This window comes from Temnothorax americanus, unplaced genomic scaffold (assembly GCF_048541705.1).
Source record: "Temnothorax americanus isolate GAGA-0224 unplaced genomic scaffold, ASM4854170v1 Scaffold197, whole genome shotgun sequence".
NCBI classification, from domain to species: domain Eukaryota; kingdom Metazoa; phylum Arthropoda; class Insecta; order Hymenoptera; family Formicidae; genus Temnothorax; species Temnothorax americanus.
This window is the reverse complement of record NW_027509335.1, coordinates 54,490-77,619: the sequence shown is the minus strand read 5'-3', so window position 1 is coordinate 77,619 and position 23,130 is coordinate 54,490. Positions and strand designations below refer to the sequence as shown.

At 38.3% G+C, this 23,130-nt stretch overlaps 1 protein-coding gene across 1 annotated transcript; it reads left to right on the top strand.

The window, feature by feature from the left end:
• Nucleotides 1–19,785: 19,785 nt before the first annotated feature.
• On the top strand, nucleotides 19,786–22,709 carry LOC143896754 (uncharacterized). The gene is made up of 3 exons (XM_077404769.1): nucleotides 19,786–20,088; nucleotides 20,305–22,626; nucleotides 22,704–22,709. Exons 1-3 carry the CDS (start codon nucleotides 19,786–19,788, stop codon nucleotides 22,707–22,709), a joined length of 2,631 nt encoding a protein of 876 aa, XP_077260895.1.
• The last annotated feature ends 421 nt before the right edge of the window (nucleotides 22,710–23,130 follow it).

Below are 23,130 nucleotides of genomic sequence, written 5' to 3'. Positions count from 1 at the left end.
GGCGTCCCCCGTATCCGGGCTGCAGTGCTCTCGTGCCATCCGTGACGCCTTGACAGGTCAACTGATCTGCCGGCTGTGGGCCCCAGCGTGACCCGCCCGCCGATCGTACGCCCTCGGAAGCTCCTGGTTGTCCAGCCGTAAGTCCCTCGACGCGGCATAAGCCGTTACACTCGTCGTGACCCTGGCCATCTGCTCCGCACTCCCTCGACCTGTAACGCTCGCAAAAGGTCTTAATCCTAACCTAAAGGCTCGCTCTCCGCCCGCCTCGGGCGGAGGCACCATCCCTGACGCCTCCCTCGGCCGAGCTCCCATCTGGGGTAAGGGACGCGACTTTTGTCACGTCACACCCTATAATTGTTAATTTCTCTGTAAAGGATGGACATGATACGTGAGTTTTTTACAGAAATGAATACATTTGCTGTTATAAACACTCCCAGCAAACGAAAAAAGATTGAAAAGAATTAAAACGGGATTGCCAGAAATTCAATTAAGGACTTTCCGAATTCCATTGTGTCCAAAAAAGGGATTAAAATAGTTTCAATATCATGGAATTCCTTATTTTGGAAAGAATTTGTCTTTTTTGAATCCCACCCAATTCCGACACAAAAATATTATACCACTGAATGCCAGGTTAGGGATTGGAAAGTTTCGTCATGAATTCCATTGAATACCATTGATTCCGTTAACGAAATGAATGCCACTAAATGCCAGGTTAGGGATTGGAAAGTTTCGTGATGAATTCCATTGAATACCATTGATTTCGTCAACGAAATGAATACCTTTGAATGCCAAACTAGGAATTAAAAATTTCCGTATTGAATTCCATTAAATTCCGTCTATTCTGACAATAAAATGAATACCATTGAATGCCAGGATAGGGATTGAAAAGTGTCCGTGTTGAACTCCATTGAATTCCGACTATTCCGACAATAAAATAAATACCATTGAATCCCAAATTTGGAAATTAATATGTATATATCGAATTTCATTGAATTCCGGCGATATTTACAATAGAACAAATTCCATTTTATTCCAAATTAAGATTGAAAAACGAGTACAATACGTTAAATTCCTAGTTTTATCCCATCGTTATTTGAGTCTATAATATATATTGAATATGTCATTCCCTATCACTTACAAAATTGAAAGTCATTCTTATGAATTAATTGCAATTTTAAAAGTTCCGTATTATGTTTAATTCTTGGTAACTTTGGGATAAACAGACTAATGTAAAACATTAAATTTTTTAAATATTCAACAGTCGGTATTGTTACATTAAAATAAAACGTTTTATTTACAAAAATCATATTAGACAATTTTTATTGCAAATATATATACAATTAAGTTGACAATAAAATAAATTATATTATTTTTTGTTTTTCAGCGTACAGCGTGAGCTCGATGAGGAGAATTGTATTCTAATCTACCCTCTCCCAGATAGCACAGAGATTCGAAAAATAATTTATATATATATATATATATATAATAGGCAGATCTATTACTTTTTGACCAAAAATTGCGGGGGTGGTTTACCGATTTTGATGCCGATTTTTTCCTCGAAAGTACACTAGAAAAAGAGATAATCTTGAAAATTTGAGCCCGATTCGATCAAATCCGGCCGCTGGAGAATTTTTTGAATTTTGAAAAAAGTCCATTTTTCAGTCATTTTCAAAAATTTATATCTCAGCTTCTATATAACTTAGAGACTCGTTTAAGGCCGCATTCTTTTCTGTAAACTCTCTACTTTTAAGGAAAAAATTGGTCATTGGTTTACACTCAAGTCCGGCTTCACGGCGAGCTGCTAACTAAACCACTGTTTTAGAGAAATTTTGCCAATTTTTGAAATGCTGTCATATCTACAGTTTTCGAAGTAGAGGGTTGATCAACAGCTGATATTTTTTGTTCAGGTATACTCTGGAGAAATCTACCCACTTTTTGCTTGATTGCTTTTATTTCGTTAAGTTATGGCCATCTAAAGCCGATCGATTTTCGAAAAATCGCCATTTTCTGATAGTCAGAACTTTTTTCTTTCAACTCGAAATCCTTTGAAATTTTCAGGGAATATACTTCATTATATCCTTAAATAACCCTGAAAATTTCACTTTTGGAATAGAAGTGGTTTCCGAGTTATAAAGTTTTTGAAATGTCAATTTTTCGATTTAATATGACATTTTTTGTGATTTTATCATCAATTTTGTAAATTTAATGTAAATAATTGATATTTTTTGGAAAATATATTCAAAAATAAGGAGCAAAACGGATTGTTTGAGAAAATTAAGGGAAAAAATTAATATTTTTTATTTTGATTTATTTGTTTAAAATTTTTAAAAAGTAAATATTTGTTTATTTCTTTTAATAATATGTTGAATACAAATTTCCAAATAACAATAAAATAACATTAAAAATAACAGTATTAACGTTAGTACTATAGATTTTGAACAATTTTAAACATATACGCCAAGAAAATAAATATTTAAATCCAATAAAATAATTTCTTGAGCCATGTAATAAATTATTTTCTTGAATAAAGTATGACTTTTGTGGGTTATAAAGTTTACTTTTCTTAATGACAAAATTTTACTTTCTTGAAGAAAATTATTTCTTAGCCGGCTCCTACCAAGGAAATATTTTTTTAAACCAAATAAATATGTTTTTAAATTATGTTTTTTATTTAAGTAAATATTCATTTAATTTAAATAAAAATGTACGATATCAGAGTCAAAATAACAATTTTTTTAGTTGAAATTTATATGCTCTTTGACACTTAATATCTTGTTATAAGTAAACATTTATTCTTTAACAAGAAAATAATTTTTTTCTATGTAGTAACATTTTTTTTAAGAAAGAGTGTAATATTTAAAATCTATACGCCAAGAAAATAAATGTTTAAATCCAATGAAATAATTTCTTAAGAGCCATGTAATAAATCATTTTCTTGAATAAAGTGACTTTTGTGGGTTATAACGTTTCCTTTTCTTAATGACAAAATTTTACCTTTTTGAAGAAAATTACTTCTTAGATGGCTTCTATCAAAGAAATATTCTTTTAAACCAATGTGGCGGTACGCGCCACCAGTGATACACGCCTGCGCGGAAAATGGGTAGTTCGCATCAACGCCGCTTGGCGTCGCATCGCCCGCACATTCTCTCAAGTTCAAAATTCCGCACCGACCGGTATATAGGGAAAATCCATACGGGACCGAATAAGATATTTTTGGATATTTTCAGGCGCTAGTCGCCTAGGGCAAGAGTTCCCAAGCTCTAAGCCCATACGGCGCCAGTCGTCTGACTACAAAAATAAACATTTATTTAAAAGCATTAATCCTTTCCTATTTTCATAAAAATGTGTGTGTGTGGTCATTACGGGAAGAATTTAAAAAAATTTCCTAAACCATCTCACAGCAAACGCAAAAGGATTAAAAGATATTAAAATTTTTTAATACCTTTGAATCCCTTTTTTGGCGGAATTAGATGAAATTAGATGGGATTCGAAATGAGATGGTCCAATCTCATGGAATCCAAAAAAGAAATTTTAAATTCCATCCACTCTTATGGAATCCGTAAAGGTTATGGAATTGCATGGCATTAGATGGTTTAGGAAACGTCTCGCGCCTCCGTTGGGCGACCAAGCGCCGTTGTTCGTCGGTAAGCTTTTGTGTATGCCTAAGGGCATTACACGCACTACTGCCGACGGGCAATTAGCCCGAAAATGTGATTTGTAAGATCTGTCAGGCACCGTAGAGGGTCCCTTTATATAGCGGTCGAGACGAAACTTTGAACTCGAGAAGATGCCCCGGCGATGCGACGCCTAGCGGCGTCGACGCGAATTGCCGGTAATGCAGATACCGCGCGGGCGTGTACTATTATTGGCGCGTACCGCCACAAAGTTCAACACGGACACTTTTTAATCCCTATCCTGGCATTCAATGGTATTCATTTTATTGTCAGAATAGACGAAATTCAATGGAATTCAATACGAAAATTTTTAATTCCTAGTTTGGCGTTCAATGGTATTCATTTCGTTAACGGAATCAATGGTATTCAATGGAGTTCATCAAGAAACTTTCCAATCCCTAACCTGGCATTCAGTGTGTTTGAAATATGTACTTTGCTCAACTGAGCGATTATTGTTCGCTAAAAGGTTTGAAATACCGACGCTCGTTCAGGAAGACTGCTTTGCAAATGCTAACGAAAAGATGGGTTAATTCTTATAATAAGACAAGGAAGGACAGATCAAATATACGCTGATATTTATGTTATGTATCAATTTTACTCGAAACCAAATCACAATCTTATATTTCTAAATGAGAAACAGTAGTAAATAATATTATATGGTTTGACTTCTCAGAACCGACGCTTTGTGTAATCCGATATCCAAAGTCGGATTTGTTTTGCTCAAATAACGTTCGTATATTCTTGCGAAATCTTGATATCGTTGGCTGACGAATATCTCATATGATATTAATTGCGGGAATCAAAAGTAAATATCTAAATAGTTATTACAGTAAGAATGTCTATTTAATTATAATATAGTAATTTGGAATCGTCGTAATAATATATATTGAATTAATACGTGGTACGCTTTTATATCAAATCTAGTGAAGTTAATACCAATAATATTATACTTAGTATAATTCATCTGAATAAGGCAAAACAAGAGTATCTCGATTAACAGATGGTGGTTACGTATCTGTCGTAAATCTAATTATCCAATAAATACCGGAAGGGCAGATCAAGTCTGTTAAGCAAAATGCGTGGTACACGCTTATCTGATTTGTCACGGAAAGAGATTGCTTCTGGGTACTTATCGTAGATGTTCGTTTCTTAGTGCCGTTGAAATGAAGGCGTAACTGGAACGTGAACGGGCTTCGATGTTTCGATGATATCCACAGAGATTTGGCGGGATCCGTCTTTCGTCAGACGTGCGCAGTATCGTCGTTCTCTCGATGTAATCCCGAAAGCAGAGTCAATCTCTCTATTTGTCTTTTGCTATGTAAGCACGCAGAGATCACCCTTTTTTCAAACTTCCTCGAAAACAACAACGTATTTCGTTCTACTGTATTCTCTCGCAACCGAATATCTAATTCTCGAGACACGTGCTACTCGAACCGAGAACCGTGATTGAGTGACGTCGTAGTAGCGCGCTCTCTCTCTCTCATCGTTGCTACGCTAGCGCGGACCGGCAAGCGGAAGACGATCAGAAGCGCGCTCTTTGCTTCCGTCGCCGCGGTCGCCACGGTCGCCGCGTCGCTGTCGCTGTATTGCGCGCTTATTTCGAACACAGTGGTATTCATTTCGTTAACGGAATCAATGGTATTCAATGGAATTCATCACGAAACTTTCCAATCCCTAACCTGGCATTCAGTGGTATAATATTTTTGTGTTGGAATTGGATGGGATTCAAAAAAAAACAAATTCTTTCCAAAATAAGGAATTCCATGATATTGAAACTATTTCAATTTCTTTTTTGGACAGAATGGAATTCGGAAAGTCTTTAATTGAATTCCTGGCAATCCTGTTTTAATTCTTTTCAATCTTTTTTCGTTTGCTGGGTTTTCAACACTTGCATTGCATTCTTACATATTATTTATATAAAAATGCAATGCATGCAAATGAAATGTTTATAACAGCAAGTGTATTAATTCTGTGCAAAACATGTATCATGATGTTCATCTTTTACAGAGAAATCAACGAATCTGTTATTCACTTAAAATGATACACCCTGTATATTGAAATTATTGTGAGGGGTAGTGTATATAAAGAAGTTAACTAATATATACATTTAAATATATTTGCAATATAATAAATATTTTTATAATATATTATACATTTTTCTATATTATTCCTTCTCTTCTTTCCTTCTTTCTTCTTTTTCTATCTCTATATCTTTCTCTCGTCTTAAAATACTTTTTACTTTTTTATAAACAGCTTAAGGTATCGATACAATAAATGATACTATAAAATCTACATTTGGATGGAACGATAACAATTTACACACTTTACCTCTATAATTATGTTAAAATCATCAGCTGTACTGTAATATAATGGTCATATTTTTTTTTACAAAAAAATACTAACGCAAATTATTCGGATATTGTCACTAAAAAATTAGATGAAGATAATTTGTAATCATACAAAGATACTGTTTGGATAATGTACACATCTTTTTAATTCACATATCTCTCATTTACTACCGATCATAATTTCATAATGATGCATTTGCAATGAAATAGATACGTTAGCAACATTCAAAACCATCGACTGGAAAAAGCATTCCTCTTGGTATATTTGTTGTGACGCATAAAATCGTATAATTTCTACACTCAGCAGCGGATTCACTTCAATTGATGCTATTTTATAACAGAGCTCAATTCAAAGAATCCTCGTTGTTATTAAATATGCTTACAAAGCTTGTGAATAGCGCTAATTTCCCTGCCATGCGCATATCTTTCTTTTTCGTAGCTGTATATCCTGATTAGGCATCATCTTGTCCACAATATGCTTATAGACTTTTCCATTCAGCATTAACTTAAAAAATAAAATGCCGTCGTACCATCTGAAATCGTTATATATAATTGTCTTGGTAATATAATCAATTTTATAATAAGTGTTTCCTCTCCGATAGCATAAGCACAATTAATTTTAGAAAATCTAAATTATTTTATTTTTTTTTTAAATCTAAAAATTCTAAAAATCAAGTTTTTTTCAAATAATAGACAATTTGAATTAATTATAATTAATGTTTATAAGAACAATTTTATATTACTATTAAACGGAATGTTTATAGCACTAATTACACTTACATTTCCTGATTAGAGCTTATTATGGCATGTTGTATTTTCCAAATTTTACTTCCAAAACATAGAAAATACCTTCCAGCCTGTGACACTACGTATACGCTAACAAACCTGCACGGTATCGTTTTCAGAATGCATTGTGACCTTTAGGATGTCAAGCTTGACGTGTGCGAACTTCATATAACCAATGAACCTTATAGTATCAATTGCTTCGCATAACTCACAAGCCCCTGCAATAATTTTTAAGCATATTATGAGAAAATAGAAATACTTAATGTTAAAAACTCTTTAATTAATTTTATTAAGTATTCAAAGCAATCTTAATTGCTTTGAATATTTAATAAAATTAATTTTTGTTACCCTTCTAATATTGTTGATAAAAGTATATCATAATAATCTATACTATTATTATAAAGAGACAGAGTTTGTCGGTTTGATTGTTTGTCCTCGATGATCTCGGAAACCAATGAACCAAATTTTTGAAATAGGGGTAGAATTTCCCGGGGAGTTCTATAGGGTCTATAGTTTTTTGTTACCGATTTTCTGGAAACCGGTTTTTTTAATTATTATAATTTTTTGAGAAATAATTGAACAAATTTTAAAGAATTGTATATAAAACGAGTAAAATTTCCCGGGGAAAGCCATAAAATGTATAATTTTTTGTTACCGGTTTTTTGGAAACCGGTATCAAAAGTTTTTCAAATTTTTCGGGAAATTATTGATCAAATTTTAAAGAATTGTATATAAAAAAGTTTTTTATTACTGACCTTCTTGGAAACCGATATCTTTTTGAAAATTGGTTACAAAATTATTCCAATTTTTTAGGAAATAATTGAGTGAATCTTAAAAAATTGTATACGACGGAATTGAACTTCCGTCGATAAAAAAGTAATATTTTTTAATTTATAGCATTTTAGAGAGAGAGAGAGAGAGAGAGAGAGAGAGAGAGAGAGAGGAGAAGGAGAAGGAGAAAGGAAGAGAGGGAGAGAGAGGGTAGGAGAGGGGGGAGAAAGGGGAGAGAGGGAGAGAGAGGGGAAAGAAAGGATAAAAATATTACGTATTGTTTTTATCCTAAAATCTACAATTATAGGAGGATCCGGCCTTATGAAATACATAGTACTCGTCCAATCACTATAAAAAAGAATCCACTCTATAACGCGTCTCAAAATATATGATTGTCCTTTGAATTCAAACCTTGCTTTTTGCTGATAATTCTGGATTCATCAAAAGGTGCTATCTTCCAAAATTTTTATCAATTCCGAATCGGAAGCGACTGATTTTTCATTTTGATTTTCTTTCATAAACCGCTTAAAATCTGCCTTTATCTCAACACGTCGCAGAATCTCCGAATTTGTATCGGTAAAACTGGCCTTTAGTTATTTGTATCACTCATACCAGTTCCATGTCTATCTTCGGTACATCCATTTTCTCCCAATTCTTGGCCCAAAGATATAGTTTCGGATGATCTTTTTTTCTATATAAATTTAAACAAATTAGTCGTTATAATGCAGACAAAAAAACTTTTCCAAGAAGGCAGACATATAATTTTACAACTTAATGTGCCACGTTGATTTTTACACGTAGACTGTGAAGTTATTGAATTTGTAAAAGTGCAACAACCAAGTCATAAGAACACTTCAACATTTGATTTATCTTATACTGATTTCGAGTTTGGTTAGACAAATTGCAAATTAAAAAATCAATAAAAAAACATAAACAGATTACTTTATATAAATAATTATAATCACACACACAATCAAAATATAAACGTAAATATATTAATAAATAAATTACCTTAACAATTTTTCTTCCTTAATCTAGTCCTGATCGTGATAATATTTCTTAGACGGCCATAGTTGATATGGATTTTGACATATGTATTTCTCAGGAACATCTTTTTCCTTTTCAATAAAATTACAATGTCCATGTTGCCAACAGAGACAGAGATCATTAAACTGTCCTCTTCTATAAAACCTGCACATGTACAATTTATTATTTCTTCTCTCTAAAGTTGTTCTATTTTTACCAGTTCGCCGTTAATTATCATCTTGATCATCACCCTTTTGCTCTCTGTAATAAGTCAACACATTTATATAAAACAATAAATAACAAACAGATTACGATATATAAATAATCATAACCACACGCACAATCTAAATGTAAATATATTAATAAATAAATTACCTTGACAATTTTCCTTCCTTAATCCAGTCCTGATCGTGATAATATTTCTTAGACAGCTGTAGTCAATATAGATTTTGACATATGTAACAAATGTATTTCTCAGGAACATCCTTTTCCTTTTCAATAAAATTAAAATGCCCATGTTGCCAACGGAGATAGAGATCATTAAACCGTCCTCTTCCATAAAACCATATGTGTAATTTATTATTTCTTTTTTCCAAAGTTATTCTACTTTTACCAGTTCGCCGTTAATTGTCATCATCATACCTTCGCTCTCTGTAATAAGTCATCACAATTATATAAAACAATAAATAACCTTCCTTAATCCAGTCCTGATCGTGATAATATTTCTTAGACAGCCATAGTTGATATGGATTTTGACATATGTAACAAATGTATTTTTCAGAGAAACATCCCTTTCCTTTTTTTTAAATAAAAAAAATTACAATGTCCATGTTGCCAGCATAAAATATGTTAACCTCCTAACAACGCGACACGAGCTGTCACACCCAACACACACACACACGCACGCACGCACGCACGCACGCACGCACGCACGCACGCACGCACGCACGCACGCACGCACGCACGCACGCACGCACGCACGCACGGGCCTCGATTCTTATTGAATCTTATTGCACTAACTACTTATCTCACAGCCTCTTTCACAACCTGTTGACTTCCTATATCTATCTTCTTTTTCTTTCGCATCCCTTTCCCTAACGACTTTTAGCAGTACCTCCGCTTTGGTGGTGTCCAATTTATCATTCCAAAGTTTTTCCAACCTTTCCTTACTATCCTTTCCTAATACTGTAAACCATTCCTTTGTCTTAACGTAATCTTCAACATAGTGGTTCATATTATCCTGGCCTTCATTACAAAAAATACACATTTGTTTCTCTTCATCTAGCCAATACCTGTTACCCGATTCTAAGTTCCCGCATCTTAAATTTAACAACGCTCTGATACTATTCCCGAGATCCTGCCTGTCTAAATTGTCCAACTTTAAATAACTTGGGCCTTCCAAATCCATACTTAGCTCCTTATATTTCTTGTTATACCTTGCATCTAAAATTCTGTTTTCCTCTAACTGTCTCTGTACATCCTCATCCCTCTTCCTCATTTCCTTACCTAAATTTCTCCCCTCCCTTCTCAAGGCTTCCACCGCCACAACACTCCAACCATTCCTATTAAAATATTTCTCTCTTTCCTTACCATACCTATCGTTCCAATCATTACTTTCTTTCTCCAGCCAACACTTTTTAATCCACTTTTCCTCATTTGTTTCCCTGACCTTATCCTCAAATTTCATAGCCCTAATTCCCCATCCTATCCTTAATTTGCTCAACCCTAATTCTCTAGACATTATATATCTCGGCGTGCAAAACTTTAATTTGAAAACCCATCTAGCGTAATCCAACAGTATCTTTTCTAAATTTTTCTTTTCTTCCCAACCCCATAATTCCACCCCATATGAAATCACGCTCCTAACTAAATATCTAAATAGCATCCCTCTTCTAATAAAATCATTCCTACAAATTCTTTCGCCTAGCCCCCACGTCCTGTTAGCCGCTATCCTGCCTTTCCTACACAACTCTTTAATATGCTCTGTATATTTACCATTCCTACTAAATACAAACCCTAGATATTTAAACGTCTTGACTTCTTCGATTTCTTTATTCTCCCATTTCCATTTTTCTACCTTTTTCCTACCTCTCTTATTGAACACCGCTATCTTAGTTTTATCCGTACATAAAATCATTTTTCTTTTCCTAAAAAATCTCCTAATTGTATCCATCATATCTAGCATCGCATCCCTGTTTTTAGCTAAAAATACCATATCGTCTGCATACTCTAACGACCACACTCTTACATCTCTTAATTGCACGCCGCCTATGTTTCTTACTTCTAATGCTTTCCTAATCTCCGCAATATACAGGTTAAATAGAAGCGGGCTCAGAACACAGCCCTGCCTAACTCCTTTTGTTGTGAAAAATTCCTTCGTTACACCTTCCTTTGTTCTAATCGCTACCTTTGTGATCTCGTAAATCCTTTCTAACTTTCCTATAAGCTCTTCTTCTATTCCCATTTCCCTAAGAATCTTCCAGAGTTGTTTTCTCTCAACGTTGTCAAAAGTTGCCTTTAGGTCCACAAAGAGTGCATAAACTTTACCTTTCCTACCCTTCCTTTCTTCCTTCTGAGTTAGATAATCCAGCACAAAAATATTGTCTATAGTTGATCTACCTCGTCTAAAACCAGCTTGGCTTTTTGGTAGCAAGCCGCTCGACAGATTCCTCTAACCTTCCTCTGATAATTTCAGCGTATGATTTGTAAGCCGAGCATAAAAGAGAAATACCTCTATAATTCCCTACTATGTTTTCATCCCCTCTTTTATGTAGCGGGACTATGATCGAGGTCCTCCAGTCCTTTGGCAAGATTCCTTCCTTCCAGACCTGATTTAGAACCTTTGTTAGACCTTTCCTAACTGCCCTGCCTCCATACAGCCAAGCTTCAAGCGGTATTCCATCCACACCTACAGCCTTGTTTTTCTTCAATCTTCTCACCGCTTTAGCTATTTCTTCTTCCTCCAACTGTGAGCCTATTAAAACAGGCCCTTCTTCTTCAATTCCCATGCTATTGTCTTCCGCCATATCTTCTGTACTTCCGAGAAGCTCCTTAAAATACTTCATCCATTTTGCACCCCCAATTTTATTTTCCTTCCACACCTTTTTCTTTCTTTTCCTATTAATGAATTTCCAGACCTCTGATCCTTGCCTTAGAATCTTCAATTCCTCTTCTTCTTTGATTCTCTTCTCCTTCCTCTTCTGTTCAAACATCGCTTTCATATTACTTCTTCCTTCCAAATACCTTCCTCTTCCTACCTTTCCTTTTCTCCATTTCATGTACATCCTCTTCACTTCTCTTTTCTTCCTAGTGCAGTTTCTGTCCCACCAGTCCTTAGAACCAATCTTCCTCTTTCTAATTATTATTTCCTTTCTTATCATAGACTCTTAAATTATCTTCTTAAGTTTGTTCCACTTCTCTTCAATTGACAATTCCTGATAATCATCTTCCCAGATAGCCTCTTCAGTTTTCTCTTTATAACTTTTAATAGCCTCCCTATCCCAGCATATTTTCCATCTTGCCTCTTCATTCCTATCTTCCTCTTCTTCTCTCTGTACATTTTTATTCTTACCTAACGCCCTATCTCTTACATCTAACATCGCGACTAAAGGCGTGTGATCTGAGTCCACCCTCGCATCTATTTTAAATTCCCTAATTCTATCATGCATTTCTTCGCAAACAATCATATAATCTATTACGGAGCAACCCCTAGCACCTATAAATGTATATTCACCTTCCCAATCACCTTTTGTTGTACCATTCAGCAAGTACCATCCCTTATTTTGAACCCATTCTACTAAGTTCCTGCCTCCATTACCTATTAATGTATCTTTATTTTTCCTCTCCCACTCTCCCTCCTCTTCATCCCCGCTACCTAATTCTCCTGTTCTGATGTTAAAATCTTCTCCTATAATCACAAGTTCTTTATCTACTTTTTCTATCCACCGATCTAACGTCTCCTCCAACTTGTTCCAACCCTCCCTATTATATACTGATATGATATTTGTTATTTCACCTTCCTCAAATATTTTTGACAGAACTAAACCTTCCTCTTCTTTCTTGATCAACTTTGATCCTTCTTTCCCCCATCCCTTCCTTTTACCTAAAATAAAACCTCCTTTTGCCTTACCTTTCTTATTGACTTGAAATCAAAATCTGTAATATAACCCCAAAAATCGATATCCTTGTTATTTATTCCTGCCACATTCCAAAATAAGATTTTCCAACCTTTTATCATCGTTTCACTGACCTTCTCCTTCTTCCTAATTTCATCCCTTTCTTTCCTTTTATTCTCCCTTATTCTTATCTCTACCACCTTCTGGCTCACTTCGTAAAATTTTCCTTAGCTCTCCCCTCATCCCCTCCTGCCGCTTGACTACCCCCACTACCATCACTCTTTTCCAAATTCCTCGATACCTCCTCCCACGATTTCCACATTCCATTTATTCTTACTCTCGCATAACCTGCCTTAACCTCTATCCCTTTACCTTTCTGTACCTTAACCCACCTATAAATTTCTTCCTGTACCTTCCTTTTCTCCCAAGTTAGATCATTTTCAATGAATATATTTCCACCCTTTAGTTTGTACTTATTCATCATCACTTCTTTTTTGTCCTGCTCCTCTAGTTTAACTACGGTAACCGTGCCACTTTTCCTCACTTATTACTTTACATCTTACACCTAAATTATCTCTTAAAAAATTCCACTCCTTCCAGTCTCTTTCTTGTTCTAAATTTATCCCTCTAATTACCACGTTATTCCTTTTATCTTCCTTTTCTTTATCTTTCATCCATCTCTTAAGCTTGCCTACCTCTATGTCACTTAGCCCACCCTCACTTACCAGGGATCTCGCATTGCTACTTCCCCCTCTGCTCCTTCTAGAAAATCTGCTCTCACTAACACTTCTCTTGCTTTGACTTTTGCTTTCACTACCAATATCCGTCTCACCTCTCTCACAACGCTCTAACCTATTTTCTAATTCAAACAATTTATTTTCAATTCCCTTTAGTCTTTCCTCGTTTTTTCCTTCCTTACCTTTTATTTCCTCTACGTATTGTGCAAAACTTTCTTTTAACTCCTCAAATTTACTTACCTCCTTGGATATCTGTTCCCTCATTTCCTTTATTTCATCTCTCAATATACCTAAATCACGTTTCATCTCCTCTTCATCTCTAAATGACACTGATTTACCTAACTTAAGTTTACGTTGTTTACTATCCGTTTTGCTGTCGATCTTGCTCCTACCTACCTTACCCGCCCTACCGTTATTACCGATATCGCCCGCGCTTCCCGCGCTCGTCGGGATACGCGACGCCATAACCTAACGGTTACCGCTCGCTTTTCCCGGCCGAAATACGTACAGAAAACGACCACCTCTGGGTCCGCCTCCACTCACCCTTATTCAGAGCCTTCCAAACAACCTATCCACTACTCTACGCTCACTTTCGCTATTCTCTATCTGCTCACAACTCGCTTAATCACACCGCACAATCCTTCCATACATCCGCTCACTTACACGCCATCTAACCAAGTCCAATTCATACATTATATTACAAATATGTTTTGTAATTTTATTATTTTTGTACGAGTAATTACATTTAATGAGCAATAATAATTAATCATTATATATGTGTGTACATATAATATAACTTTTAAGGTTTGTGCTGTTCATTATAATGTTGTTGTTCGTACAAAAATAATAAAATTACATAGTAACATATTTGTAAATTACGTAATTCGTCACTCGTCAATTTATTACAATACCAGTATAAATTTCTTATTATCTTATTATATAATTTATCCATACATTTATACATTTTTTAATTTATTTTTATAATACAAGTTTTCTCATTTTGTTACTGTATAATTGTTTATTACTTTTATTTTAATTACATGTCACAATATCACATGTATGTTTATAAAATATTTATTATTTCATATACGACAAGTACGCATATGTCAAAACATGCGCTTATGGAGTTTTGGTTAACCTAGTGATCCTAAAGCGGGGAGCACACACTTCTGCACAGCGCATAATGCGTAAGCATAAGAAAACTGATTGGTTTATTTCCTTATGCACATGTGTATGGATCAATCAAATTTCATATGCTTACGCATTATGCGTTGTACAGAAGTGTGTGCTCCCCGCTTAAGGATCTATCCAGACAAACTTGCATAAGTACATAAACATATGCATATGAAAATGGATTGATCTATTTCCTTATGCACATGTATATAAACAAATCAATTTTCTTATGCTTATGTTTATGAACTATGCAAGTTTGTCTGGATAGATTTTAAGTGCTGGTCTACAACCTTGCTTTAAAGAATATTTAAGCTCTAAACCCGTAAAAAATTGACCAATCACAATCGAACTTTTGTCTACCGGTACTGCTACTGATTGGTGATCTGAATCTAGCTTACACCCCACCTCCAATCTTGTCACTCTTTTACAAGCTTTTCTCTTATTACGTAATTGATCACTGTTTCCCCCTTTCCTCCTGTAAAAGTCACCTCCTTCTCCTCATCTCCCTCCTATGTTCCGTTCATAATTTCCCACTTTTCCTCTTCCACCCATCTAATCAGCCCTTTCCCCTACCTATTTATCATTTTATCTTTCGATTTTCATTCAACTCCATCTTCTTTATTTTTCAGCGCTCCTTTCTCCCCTGTTCTCGCATTGAAATCGCCCCCCACTATCCACTTCTCCTCTCTCCTGACCTCCTCTTTTACCGATTTTATCTTACCCATTACCTTGTCCAAGTTGCCGCTTACGTAAACTGTTGCTAATCTCCATTCTCCTTCTTTCATCTTACTTCTCTAATCATTAAACCCTCTTTCTTCACCCATTCTTCTTCCTCTTCTAACTTTTTTCTGACTCCCATCATTATTCCACCTATTGTTCTTCCTTTTCTTCTAACTCTTTCTTTCTTTACACTCTGTATACTCCAGTTAAACTCCTTTGGCACCTTATTCTTCATCTTCTCCCATTTCTCCTGTTCCAGCCACGTCTCCACTAACCTCACGACATCCCACTCTTTTATCTGTTCCCAAAACCCTTCCTGTTTTCCCTTCATTCCCGCTACATTCCAAAAGCCTATCTTTAGGATTTCTTCCTGTTTTTTCCTTCCTTTCTTCTTTCTTCTCTTTTTCTCCCCTCTTTTTCCTCTTTTTCACTCATTTTTACTTTCCCCACTTTACCCTCTTTGATTTCTTTTCCCCCTCTCACAACCCTCACCACACTCCTTTTTTTCCTACTCTCCCTCTCTTCCCTCTTTTCTCTACCCTCCTTTCCCATCGTTTTTCCTCCCTCCCCACTACCTTTACATTTTATTTTTCCGTTTCCCTCTTTTCCACTCTTTCTCTCTTTCTCTGTTTTTTTTTCTCCCCCTCTTTTTCTTGTTCTTCTTTCTCATTTCCCTTCTCATCTGTCAGGACTTTTTTCCTCATCCCAACTCCACCACTTCCCCTCTATCCAAATTTTATCGTACTTTATCCAATCTTCTTCTATTCCTTCTATCCCACCTATTGCTCTTCCTCATCTTTCAAATCTTTCTTTCTTTGCACCCTGTATCCTCCAGTTGAACTCCTTTGGCACGCTATTCTTCATCTTCTCCCATTCCTCCTGTTTCAGTCACGTTTCTACAAACCCCACGACATCCCACTTTTTTATCCTTTCCCAAACCCTTCCTGTTTTCCCTTCACTCCCGCTACATTCCAAAAGCCTATCTTTAAACTTCCTTGCTGTCCCTTCCCCTCTTTCTCTCTCCTATATTCATTTCTTCCCACTCCCCTTCTTTTTCCTCTTTTTCACTCTTTTTTACATTCCACACTTTACTCTGTCTGACACCTTTCCTTCTTCCCCTTAGCCTCACCACACTCTCTTTTTTCTTAACTCTCCCTCCCCTCCCATCGTTTCTCCTCCCTCCTCATTACCTTTCTATTTCATTTTTCCGTCTGCCTCTCTTCTATTTTTTCCTTCTCTTCTGTTCCTTTTTCTCCCCCTTTTTTTTCTTGCTCCTCTCTCTCTCATTTCCTCTTCCATCTGTCATGACTTCTTTTTCCTCATCCCAACTCCACCACATCCCCTTTATCGAAATCTTTCCGTACTTTATCCAGGCTTTCCTCCTATTCTTTCTCTCCTTCTCAGCTATCCTCTCGAAGCTTCATTGCATTTTTCTTTTCTTCAAGGTTATGTCATTCTCTATTCTTTCCATCCTCCCTTTCAACACGTTCTTCTTCTGCATTACCTCTCTTTTCCTTACTCTATATTTTAATCCTTACTCTATACTCTCTTCTAACTCTCTCTACCTTTCTAGCTCTCTTACCTACGCTTCCATTGCTTTATCTCTTTTTCGTATTTCCCACTTTCCTTCCTCTTTCACTTCTCCCTGCCCTCCCTTCGTTCCTTCCATCTGTCTCCCTCTCTATACTCTCCAGTCTTCCTCTCAACTCTTTTATCTCCTTCTTCTTCTTTTTCTCTTCTTTATTTTCTGTAACTTTCGTAACTTAAGCACAAGATATAAAACCCATGAATTTTTGAACGTATACACTACCGCTCATTAATTTTAATATACCCCTATAATTGTTAATTTCTCTGTAAAGGATGGACATGATACGTGTGTTTTTTACAGAAATGAATTCTGTGCAAAACATGTATCATGATGTTCATCTTTTACAGAGAAATCAACGAATCTGTTATTCATTTAAAATGATACACCCTGTATATTGAAATTAATGTGTGAAGGGTAGTGTATATAAAGAAGTTAACTAATATATACATTTAAATATATTTGCAATATAATAAATATTTTTATAATATATTATACATTTCTCTATATTGTTCCTTCTCTTCTCTCCTTCTTTCTTCTTTTTCTATCTTTATATCTTTCTCTCGTCTTAAAATACTTTTTAATTTTTTATAAACAGCTTAAGGTATCGATACAATAAATGATACTGTAAAAGCTACATTTGGATGGAACGATAACAATTTACACACTTTACCTCTATAATTATGTTAAAATCATCAGATGTACTGTATTATAATCGTCATATTTTTTTTACAAAGAAATACTAACGCAAATTATTCGGATATTGTCACTAAAAAATTAGATGAAGATAGTTTGTAATCATACAAAAATACTGTTTGGGCAATGTACACATCTTTTTAATTCACATATCTCTCATTTACTACCGATCATAAATTCATAATGATGCATTTGCAATGAAATAGATACGTTAGCAACATTCAAAACCATCGACTGGAAAAAGCATTCCTGTTGGTCTATTCGTTGTGACGCATAAAATCGTATAATTTCTACACTCAGCAGTGGATTCACTTCAATTGATGCTATTTTAAGACAGAGTTCAATTCAAAGAATCCTCGTTGTTATTAAATATGCTTACAAAGCTTGTGAATAGCGCTAATTTCCCTGCCATGCGCATATCTTTCTTTTTCGTGGCTGTATCCTGATTAGGCATCACCTTGTCCGCAATATGCTTATAGACTTTTCCATTCAGCATTAACTTAAAAAATAAAATGCCGTCGTACCATCTGAAATCGTTATATATAATTGTCTTGGTATTATAATCAATTTTATAATAAGTGTTTCTTCTCCGAAAGCATAAGCACAATTAATTTTAGAAAATCTAAATTATTTTATCTTTTTAAAAATCTATTTAACAATTCTAAAAATCAATTTTTTTTCAAATAATAGACAACTTGAATTAATTATAATTCATGTTTATAAGAACAATTTTATATTACTATTAAACGGAATGTTTATAGCTGTTTAGGATTAAGGTAAAAGCAGGTGGCAGGGCGCTGTCGCGGAAGTAATCGCCCCTGGCGCAAGCACAAACAACCCTCGGGCTTGACTCGACTTTATCCGAGATCACCCGAGTATCGCGCTACCGTTTCGACAGCGCGATTGCAAAACGCGCACGCGTATTCCGAAATATGTATACCGCGCAACGCGTTACATCGCGGATCCATGTGATTCGCCCTACGTGAGGCCCATACCCCCGCCGAGGGTCTCCTATCGGGACGAAGGATAATCGATATCGATCCGCGCTCTCTTCTGTTCTCTGCCGCGAAAAGAGACACATCGAGCCGGGCGTTCGCGACATTGTGCCTATCGGGAGTGGTCTCGACCGCCAGTGCGTGAAGTCCGTAATCAAGTTTCATCGCGAGCCGCATCCGTGAGATCGCCGCGTGAAACATCTCGAATCGCTCTTTCGCTCGTGCCGCGAAGAGTGAGCCGTTTTCCGACTGCGAGGAGTTCGGTATTGGGGAACGCGAGACGCCCTGTGCGAGGGTAGTTTCGAACGTACAAGTCGTCGCGAGCGGCATTAGTCGTCGCGCAATATCTCTCGTCAGACGAGATTGACGAGTTGTCGCCCGCAATCGAGTGGGCAACGAGCATAAACAGATCACGTGATCACCGCGTGCGGTACCGTGATCCTCATCTAAAAGACTGTACAGACGGCTAACGAGACCGTCACATGCAGTCAGCCCGGGTATAGTGATTGCAACAAGTGTTGTGATAACCGAGCGTCAGTGCAAGCGAGCACTTCTCAATAACTCAGCGCAGGGAGCTCGATCCCGATATCGACCCCTCTCTCGCGGCCATTTTGTCGTGCCGCACCGTTCGTGAACACGGACCATCATCGTGAATGTACAGTGTATAGTGATTGTGTAAAAAGCGAACTCACTATCGCGTACCCGAGACAACCAGAAAGCCTGAGCATCTCGCGCCTCGTGACCGCGGTCGCTTGTCTGCTTCGCGCCAAGATATCCGTTGACCGCGAATAAGATCTCCGGACGCGAGGGCGGTCATCTACCGCTCTACAAGATTTCCGTTTCGCGAGTCATGCAGACAGAAGGAGCGACTCAAGATTTCCGTCCCGCCATCCCGCGAATGCTCCGGGTGCTCGGGTGCGTGAGTGCGAGAAGTACTCTATGTGCAATAAAGTGTGTTTGTCAGAATAACCCGGCGAGCGTTTTTTGAACCCTCTTTTTGCTACCTCCTTGGTTCTTGCCCCGCGCCCTGGACAGGGTGGTCCCGGCATACTTCGTGTCCCGAAAGTACCTCGGTCGCGCACGAAACATCTGGTCCTTCGAGCCGGATCGAGGCAATTCTCGTAGCGAAAAGGGTTAATCAAGCACATTGACCGGCACCATGAGTGAGCAGCTGCTCGACAAGCAGTCTCAGCGATTGCGAACCGTCAATCGCGCGCTCGAAAACTTCAAGAAGATTGGCAAGAATAACTTGACGATAGCCAAGATTCGTAGTTACATCACTGATTTGAAGGACGTCTGGGCAGCAATCCAGGATGGACACTTCGCCCTTCGAGCCGCTATTCCTGCTGCGGAACGAGTAAATCACGAGTACTTCAAGGATCAACATTATGAGGTCTACGAGGAGAAGTACAAGACCGCCTTGGACTACATGCACGAGTGTCTGGAGGAATTGGATCCGTATGTAAGTCCGAACCAGTCTGTCAGTTTCGGGCCGCATTTCCCCACAAGTCCGTCGTCCGCGTTTTCTTTGTCTCATCTTCCGCCGATAAACCTTCCTCCGTTTGACGGGAAGTACGAGGAATGGGAGAGCTTTCGTGATCGGTTTGCGTCTCTTATAATTAATAATAAAGACGTCTCAAATTTCTCGCGTATGCATTATCTCATTTCATGCCTCCAGGGTCGCGCTCTTGAGTGTGTGAACGATATCAGAGTTACCGCGGAGAATTTCGACATTGCGTGGAGTACGTTAAACGCGCGATTTGAAGACAAACGTCGTTTGATCAATATTCACATGTCGACGCTGCTGAATTTGCCAGCGGTCGCGAAAGAATCCGCTCTTGAGTTGCAATCATTACGCGAAAAAATAAATTCCGCCGTTGCAGCTCTCGACAAATTGAATCGCACGCCTGAAGAGTTATGGAGCGATATTCTCATCAGTCTCGGGTCACAAAAACTCGATGCAGTTACGCGAAAGGCATGGAATTTAAAGTTTGGTGAAGCTCGACATCCTCCGTCATACGATGACTTTAAAAAATTCTTGGATAACCGAATCCGAGCTCTCGAAAATTGGAAGCTCCCCCTTTCTTCCTCCGATAAAGCGAAAAATTCGAATGCGCAGAAGATTAGTGCTAACGTGTGCGCGAAATCGTTTCCGCCGTGTTCATTGTGTAAAGCGAAGCATGCTTTCTACGTTTGTCCGAAATTTACCGCGAAGAGTCCGAATCAAAGGCGAGAACTTGTGCAGAAAGAGAAACGGTGTTTCAACTGTTTAAGTTCAAATCATGGGGCAAAAACGTGCTCCAGTAAATATTCATGCCGTCTTTGTCAGAGAAAACATCACACGTTGCTCCATGTAGATTCCGACTCTTCCTCGAAACCCGCAGAGGTCACGGCGTCAACCGACACGCCGAAACAAAGTGAAACGCCCAGTAGCGAAGTAAGCTCATTGTTTGCGTCTTCGCACACCACTCGTTCGCATGTTTTGCTCGCGACAGCTTGGCTTACCGTTAGCGCGTCTTCGGGCCGTTCTGTGATTGTAAGAGCCTTGCTTGATCAAGGCTCCGAAATGACCTTTATAACCGAGAACCTCGCGCAGTGTTTACGGCTGAAGAGAATTCGAATGCCAACTTCGGTTTCGGCCGTCGGGTGTGTAAATGCCGGGACGTATCGATATGCCGCGCGAATAACGATTTCGCCGAAAGGTAAACAGACTCCGGCATTCTCGACGACCGCATTAATTTTGAAATCGCTAACGGCATACGCGCCAAAACGTTTGCCGCTCAAGGCGACGTTGGCTCATCTCGAGGATCTCCCATGGGCTGACCACGACCCCATGAGCGCAGATCCCATTAGCATTATAGTAGGCGCGGAATTGTATAGCGCTCTCATTAAAGACGGAATTCGAAAAGGGGCGGTGGGACAGCCTATCGCTCAAAAATCGATATTGGGATGGGTAATATCGGGAACTATCACTTCTAGTCAGGTGGCCTCACATGCCATCTCGGTTGACTCGTCACACGATCGACCTTCGTATACTGTGAATGCTCATCACAGTCTCAATTCCTTGTCGCTCGATCAGGAACTCCGACGGTTTTGGGAGGTCGAAGAGATTCCGCGAAAGATGACACTCACTCCCAAGGACGAAAAATGCGAAGAGCATTTTCGCCTCACTCATTCGCGCTGTCCTGACGGACGCTATATTGTACGTCTTCCATTTAAGGAAGGCCCTCCGATCGAAATCGGACATTCTCGCGCTATCGCCGAGAAATATCTTAACGGGTTAATTCGGAGATTCGATGCTCATCCTGCGCAACAGGACGAGTACTCCGAATTTCTTCGCGAATATGAAGCTCTCGGGCACATGAGGGAAGTGCCCGCTTCCGACTCCAATGATACGCAATGCGTTTTCATTCCGCATCATCCCGTTATCCGGGAAGACAGTAAAACTACGCATCTGCGTGTCGTTTTCAACGCGTCATGTCCCTCTTCTAACGGATCATCCTTGAATGATCATCTTCTCTCGGGTCCTAAACTTCAACCCGATTTGCCAGTTGTCATTCACCAGTGGCGGCAACATCGATTTGTGTATACGAACAACAAACCATTAAATGCTAAAAGTCCGCTCTTATCCTTACATCCATTTGTGGATCACGAGGGATTGCTTAGAGTTGGAGGACGCTTGAAAAACGCTCCAATCTCGTTTAATTCTAAGCATCCAATTTTACTCGCGTCACATCCGTTAGTGACTCTACTCATTCGGCAAGCTCATTCGCGAATGCTTCATGCAGGCACGCAGCTCACGCTCGCAACACTGCGACAGGACTTCTGGATCTTACGAGCTCGAAGCGCGGTCCGATCGATAATTCATAAGTGCGTGGTTTGCACGCGTGAAAAAGCGGTCGTGCCCCAGCAGCTCATGGGAGATCTTCCTACCCTGCGAGTGTCTCCGCCATCGCGCAGTTTCTCACATTGCGGTCTCGATTACGCGGGACCCGTACAAGTTCGCGCTTCCGGTGGCCGCGGAATTAGTTCACGAAAGGCGTATATTGCGTTGTTTGTGTGTCTTGATCCATTTAGAATTAGTAGGAAATTATTCCACGCCCGCGTTTCTAGACGCCTTTTCTCGATTTTGCGCTCGTCGAGGATTGCCGGAGTCAATGTACTCCGATAACGGGACAACGTTTGTCGGAGCCAATAAAGAGTTATCCCAAGCATATCGCGCAGCTGTTAATGATCCGAATTTTCTCAACGCCACCGCTTCCAATAATGTCCAATGGCATTTTACTCCCCCGTCTGCGCCACATTTCGGTGGTTTATGTGAAGCCGGAGTCCGGAGCGTGAAACATCATCTCCGTCGGGTACTCCAGAATCACACGCTCACGTTCGAAGAGCTTACGACTTTGTTGTGCCGAATCGAAGCGTGTCTTAATTTGCGTCCTCTCGCTCCGTTGAAAGATACGCTCAATGATTACGAGGTCTTAACGCCCGGACATTTTTTAATCGG